We start from the raw sequence: 6,565 nt of genomic DNA on the forward strand, positions 1-6,565 counted from the left end.
GTCCCAGCCCTCCAGGGGACATCCCTCTCTTCCCTGCCCTTCTTTCTCCTGCAGACATTTATGAAATTCATGGGCAGTTGGTGTAGAGAGTCCAGGGTCACACCAGCTGATGTCCAGGCCCAGCCTGACACCATCCCGACCCAGCTGACAAGGCCTGATGTCAGCACCGCGTCGACTGCTGTCCCAGCAAATTGTGACACCACAACCAGTGATCACACAACCCACTGGGACACCACGTCCACCGATGATGTGTCACACTGTGACTCTGTGCTGCCTGGTCTCACGGAGGAGGCCGACGCCACAACGACGGAGGGCGTGGCGAGCACTGAGGCCGCGCCTGTTCAGCGCCTGGCCGATACCCCCAACCTGGACTTTCTTGAGGAGAGAGCTGTCTGCTGAAGTAAGCAGCCTGTGGTCCCCCAAGCTGGGTGCGCTGGGCCCCCTCAGCCTTTGAGGCTGGCACAGTGTGCTGGGAAGGGAAGCATTTCTCAGGGGAAGCTGGGCAAGTATCTAACTCTGGAAGCTCTCCACCTCTCCACTGTGCATCCTCCAGGTCAGACTGTGGGACCTGGGGACCTGGGGCTGCTCAAGGCATCTCCAGTCCCTGGGGCAGGTGCCCTCGAGGCCAGACAGTGGGACTGGATGAGGCGAGGCATTTCCCAGGCTTCTCTCTTGCAGCTGCCTTCAAGGCACGACTGCAGGACTTGGAAAGCCAAAGCTTTTCCATGGCATCTCTGCTGCAGGTAGCCATAATGCCAGACAGAGACATGCAGCAGAGACCCCCCACGGTGCCCAAGCTGGCCTGGGTGAAGGAGGAGGAGAAGGAGGAAAGCCCTGGGGCTGCTCCAACACAGCAGCCTGAAGAGGTGCAGCAGGTGCAGCCCCCGCAGGAGGGTGAGTGCTGGAGCTGGACCACAGGGCTGGTGGCTGCAGTCCCCTTGGCCTCATCCTGTCCCATCCCATCTGGACATGCCCAGGGAAAGGGAGGGGGGCAGAGGGGCCGGGGCTGATCTCCTGACAGCCGTGCTCCATCCACTGGGCATCCCGGGGCTGGCCCTGCCTGCTCCTGGAGCCCAGGCCTGGGCTGTGTTCTCCGGCCTCTCCCACACACCCTCAGCTCTGAGCGCGCTCGCTCTTTGCCAGATGCAGGCCAGGAGCGGACAGAAGAGCAGCTCCGTGCCCGTGGCCGCTTCCGCAGGGCAGCACAGGTACCTGCAGCCATCCCCGCCTGGGCTGGGCCTGCTCTCACTGCTCAGCCCAGCACCGCTGTCCCAGCCCTCCAGGGGACATCCCTCTCTCTTCCTTGCCTTTCTCCTGTAGCTGGTTTGCAGATTCATCAGGGGCATTTGGCATGAAGAGGCCACTTTCATGGCCACTGGGGACACGGCAAACTCGGACCTCTTCAATACCCAGACCAGCGCTGCCCTGCTGGATTTGCTTGTTCAGAACGGTGTCTACAAAGCGAAGCAAGTAAGCAGCCTGTGGCCAGGGCTCCAGTCCCCCAGGGATGCTGTGGCCCCTCACGTCGGCTGCTCTGGGTCCCCTCAGCCTTTGAGACCAGCAGAGTGTGGTGGCAAGGGGAGCACTTCTGGGGGAAGCTGGGCAAGTTACTGGCTCTAGCAGCTCTCCAACTGTCCCCCATGTCCCCTCCAGGTGCCGGCCATAGTCAGGTGCATTCACCAGTGGCTCACGTCCAATGTGTCTGCTGAGCACAGGCTGGACAAGACTCTTGTCCTGCTGACCGAGGCACACCCCATGGATGTTGCAGTGACCCTGCTGCGCTCTGCCCCAGCCTGTGACAGGTATGGGGCCCACCTGCCTTGAGGGCCCACCTGCCTTTAGACCCCATCCCCCTGGACAGCCTGTCCCAAATGGTGTGCCAGAGACATGGAGACTTCCCGGACACTCCAGCTCCTCTCTTTGCCAGCTTTGGCATGTCAGCCTCCAATCCTGAGGCCAGCCTGCCTCCCTGCCCCACAAGGCACCGTGGCTCTGTCACCTGGGCCCCGCAGCTGCCCAGGCCACAGCGCTGTGTCCCAGACCCCCCTGAGCCAGAGTTGTGACTCCACAGAGCTGCTCGCACCATGTGGAAGACGCTCATCTCCTCCAGACGGACTAAGGAGCCGGTGCTGCAGATCCTCTTCCATGTGCTGGAATACTGGCCAGCGCACAGGAGACGCACCTCTGATGGGGATGAGAGGGATGTCTTTGCCCTGGCTGTGAGTTTCTTGAGCTGGCCTCTGCTTGCCCCCAGGTTGCCTTTGGGACGCCTTTCCATCCTCCCTCACCACTGCTTCTCCCTGCCCCAGGCACTGGGCTGCAGGCCTGGCTTAGGGGCAGGTTCAGGGACACCAGGCTGGGGGATCCCCCTGTGTCTCCCCTGCCCTATCCCTGCCACGCTTGGGCCCTGCCACATGGACATCTGGGCCCTGAGAGCTGTCTCTGGGTGCTTTGTCTTTGGTAGGCAACTGTGGCACTCTGGGAGATCATCCAGCTGTCCCACTCCTGGTGCCCAAGTGCAGTGAAGGACAATTCCCCCCGCCTCCTTCTGACTCTGCTCTTCCAAGTTTTCATCAGCACAGAGGAGATGTCAGAGGAGGTCGAGACCTTCTGGAGGCGATGCCGGGAGCAGCGCAGCCTTCCCCCCAACCCCAACAGGTGCTCCATCCCAGTCCCCTCTCCCTGCCACGCCCTCGGGGCTGGGGCCAGGGCTCTGTGCCTGACCTGGGCTGTGCTCTGCACACAGGTTTGCAGTGCAGACCGTTAAAGCCCTGCTGCGCCAGCTGCTGGATGAGGACGTGCTGATGGCGATCGGTCGCAAGTGTGGCTGGGACATGCTCCTCAAGGCTGACACCCACCACTATGCAGTGGGTCTGCTGGCCAGGTGAGAGCCCTTTCTCCCCACTGCCCCTGTCATTTCTACCCTGTGCACAGGCCACCCCACACAGTGCCTGTGCTGCTGGGCCAGAGGGCCTTGGCAGCCAGGGATGGCTGAGCAGAGTGGAAAAGGCGGAGAGGGGCGGCTGCACAGGAGGAGCCACCTCCCAAAGTGCCCACGTCCTCTCCCGGGCTGGTGGCCAAAGACCAGACCTGTGTGAGTCAGTCCCAGGAGAACTTTGCCCACCTGGCTCAGGGTCTCTGGCACCTTTATTCCCCCTTGCAGGGAGCTGTGCCGTTTCTCCCGCTCCTTCTGCCGCAGCATCGCCGTCAGCCTGCTCCCGCGGCTCAGCAGGGGAGAGCCCCTGTGGGAACTGCCTGCCCTGGCGTTCCTGGTGGAGGTGAGCCTGATGGCGAGCGCTGCCTGGCCCAGCTGCCTCCCCCTCTCTGCCCTCTCACAGCCGCAGCCGCCCGGGACGGTGCCTGCACCCTGTGCTGCTGCCTGGGCCCAGCCCCGGGCGGGTCTGGGCTCCTGCCGGCCGGGCACCCCGTCACTGCTCCCTGCCTTTCAGGTCCTGCACTGCCTGAACCCCAGACAATGTGGGCCCAGCGTCCTGCAGATCATTTCCAGGCACCTGCGCAGGCAGTGCCCGGAGAGGCGTCGCCTGGCGCTCCGAGGCCTGCTGGTGCTCAGCAAGGCTCCCGCAATGGTGAGCAGGGGGCAGGGGCTGAAGCCGGGCCGGCAGCGTGAGGCTGTGCAAGGCAGTAGCTTGGCCTTGGCTGGCCTTTGGCAGCTGTGGCAGCTGCTCCCAGCTCTCCTCCTCCCCGTTCAGCTGCCCGACTCCTTTGGGACGCACCTTTGGCCTCTGGGCCCCGCGGCAGCAGCGTGGGGCTGCACCACAGCATTGTGTTCCACACAGGCTAAGAGCATCCGGAGCCTGAATGAAAGCCTCCTGGAGCTACTGCAGGATGCAGACACAGACACAGTTCAGATGACTCTCTCTGTGTTCATCAATGTGCTGGGCTTGAAAGTCATCGAAATATCCAGCCCAATAGCCCTGAAGTTGCTTGAGGTGCTGCGGCCACTCTTTGACAACGTAAGGCTCTGTGCCCCTCATCGTGGGCACTGAGTGCTGCCAGGAAACTTTGGGCCTAGTGTCTTTTCAGGCCTGTGCCCCGGTGGGCCTGGAGAAGCCAGTGCTGAGGTCTTTTCCTCTTCCTTTGCACCAGGAGCACAGCCAGCTGCAGCAGCTCTCCATGCTCCTCTTCCGGGAGCTGATGGAGGTGACAGAGAGGAGCAAGAGCCTAAAGCCACACGTGTACCTGAGTCTGGTGCCATTCTACTTCAACTGGCACAATGAGAACCAGCGTGTGGCAGAGGTGAGGACTCGTGGGCTCTGGTGTCCCCATGGCAGGAGGCTGCTGTGCCTCCTGCCCTGGCCCATGGTCGCCTGCAGCCTCCTCCTGGCCTTGGCGCAGGGATGCGGGTGCTGTGCCCTGGGCTGCGGTGCCATGGCCCGCTCTCTGTTGCTGTGCAGGCCTCTCGGAGAGCACTGTTTGGTGCAGCCAAGTTCCTGAAGTGGAGGGATCTTGAGAACTTGGTGACCATGGAGCAGCCATGGAGGTTTCCTGAGTGCCTGGTAAGGACGGCCCCAAAGCCCCAGCCCCTGGCTCCCCTGGAGCACCCAGCCCTCTGCTCCCCCCAAACCCGGCCCCAGCGGCTGCTGGCCGGGCCTCAGGGCTCTGCGGGCAGGGGAGCCCCGTGCTGGGGGCAGGGAGCGCCCGGCCAAGGGGCAGAGCCTGAGCCGAGCCTTCCCTCCGTGCCCTGGCGCTCTTTGCAGCTGGAAAAGGACAGGAGCCGAGTGGGCCAGTACGTGCGCCAGGCCCTGCCGTTCCTGGAGAGCCCAGAGGAGCCCCTTCGAAAGCTGGCCATCAAGTTTCTGGGTGAGCCACAAGGCCGGGGTCCCTCCCCGCCCCGCTGCAGCTCGGCCCCAGCCCCGGCTGCTGCAGCGGCAGCAGGATGCGGCCCAGGGCATGTGGAGCCCCGAGTGGCCTGGTGCCTGCTGCCGCCCTGTGCCAGCCCAGCCCTGGGGCGTCCCCATGCGGGAAGGCCCCGGGCTCAGCCCTGCCAGGGCAGGAGGCCGTGTGGCCGGGCTGGCAGCGCCGCTGCGGGGGACCTGTGCCTCTGGGGCCTGACAGGCTCTGTGTTCCCAGGGATCGCCGCCAGGTCCATGAAGCAGGAGCAGCCAGAGCTGCAGCTCATCTGCCAGGGTGAGCGAGGGCACCTTCCAGCTGATCCCCTTGGGCCCTGCTCCCTCCTGGCCATGGCAAGAGCTGGCTGGGATGGCCCTGGCAGGAGGGGCTCCTCACGTCCCCACACCCCTGGCCTCTCACCTTGGCTCTCTTCCTTTCTCTTTCAGCCCTTCAAGGCATCACTGATGACAGCCCTGCCGTCTCAGACCTGGCCTGTCAAACGCTCCACATAATCAGAGCTGTACGGAGAACTTCATTCTTCCCATTCTGGTAGTCTCCGTTGCTGCCTCTTCCAGCCCATAAAGGTGTGACAGATGACATCAGACTCGCCATGGCAGGCCTGGCAATTCAACACTGCTACATGCTGAGAGCTGTACAGATGGCTCCCTACTGCAGATTCCAGCAGCTCCAAGACTGGCTGTGCAGGGTGTGGAAGACCCGGCCTTTTCCACAGGGCAGTGTCTGCCTGTGCTGCTGCAGCTCTGTGGGGAACTGATGCAGGAAGCTCCATCTCCTGGGGCCACCTGAGCCTGTGGGGAAGATGCCTCTTCCCTGCAAGCACCTCCTTTGAGCCCAGCATGGGAACATGACCAACATGTTATCACACGCAGAGGCCCAGGAGCTTTTTTTAAGTGCCCAGTGTGCACAGGGCCTTGGGGAAGAGGGGAAAAGGGCTCCCTGTGCTCAGCAACACTTGCCCCGTTGTGCAGCGTGCCAGCAAAAGACCAGCAGGGGAGGGGGCGCTGGGAGGCCAGGAAGGGGTGAGGTGCTGTGGAGGCCCTGATGGCACAAGGGAGCAGGAAGCCTTGAGGGGAATCTGTGAGGGGGTGGGTGGCAGAAGGCTGTGATGGGACATACTGGGAGCAGGCCCCGAGGGGCAGGGTGGAGGGAAAAGCCCCCAGGACTTGGGGGGCAGAGGCCATAAGCAGCCCCCAGGCAGCCACCTCCTTCCCTGCCAGCCGGCTGCTCTGGTGCTTTCCCGAGGCATTCCCAGCCCTGTGGCAGAAGCCCTGGAGGCCAGGCCTCAGCAGCAGGGTGGGCACACCCCCAAGGGGGCCAGGCTGGCCTGGCTGGGGACAAGGAGGGCAAGGGGTCCCTGCCAGGGCACGTCTGCCGGGTGCTGCCAACGAGGGGCAGTGGCACAGGCAGGGCTGGTGGCCAGCCCGGGCCCCCGCGGCTGCCCAGGCCAAGGGGCTGTGGCCAACACCCCCCTGAGCCAGAGCTCTGGGCCCACAGAGCTGCTGCCACCACGGGCAGGGCGCTGGGCTCCTCGGGCAGGCCTGTGCACTCGCTGCTGCCCAAGCGGCTCCGCCCCACAGACAACAGCACCAGAGGCTGCCCAGGAGCAGCAGCACCCACAACGCCTGGGCCTCCTCACCCAGGCACCCACACCCGCCAGGACACCAAAAATGGGCAGACTGTGGGCACAATTGCA

General features: G+C 63.9%; 1 protein-coding gene across 1 annotated transcript; it reads left to right on the forward strand.

Moving 5' to 3' along the window:
• The first annotated feature begins 1,368 nt into the window (after nucleotides 1-1,368).
• Nucleotides 1,369-5,743, forward strand: LOC127475020 (maestro heat-like repeat-containing protein family member 6). The gene is made up of 11 exons (XM_051796321.1): nucleotides 1,369-1,470; nucleotides 1,654-1,802; nucleotides 2,072-2,219; nucleotides 2,465-2,658; nucleotides 2,747-2,884; nucleotides 3,164-3,278; nucleotides 3,798-3,974; nucleotides 4,108-4,257; nucleotides 4,416-4,821; nucleotides 5,092-5,148; nucleotides 5,298-5,743. The coding sequence occupies exons 1-11, from the start codon at nucleotides 1,369-1,371 to the stop codon at nucleotides 5,402-5,404; spliced, it is 1,743 nt and encodes a 580-aa protein (XP_051652281.1). The 3' UTR covers nucleotides 5,405-5,743.
• Nucleotides 5,744-6,565: the final 822 nt, after the last annotated feature.

The sequence above is a fragment of the Manacus candei genome, unplaced genomic scaffold, assembly GCF_025592945.1.
Source record: "Manacus candei isolate 608988 ecotype Guabito, Panama unplaced genomic scaffold, ASM2559294v1 h1tg000045l, whole genome shotgun sequence".
NCBI lineage: Eukaryota > Metazoa > Chordata > Aves > Passeriformes > Pipridae > Manacus > Manacus candei.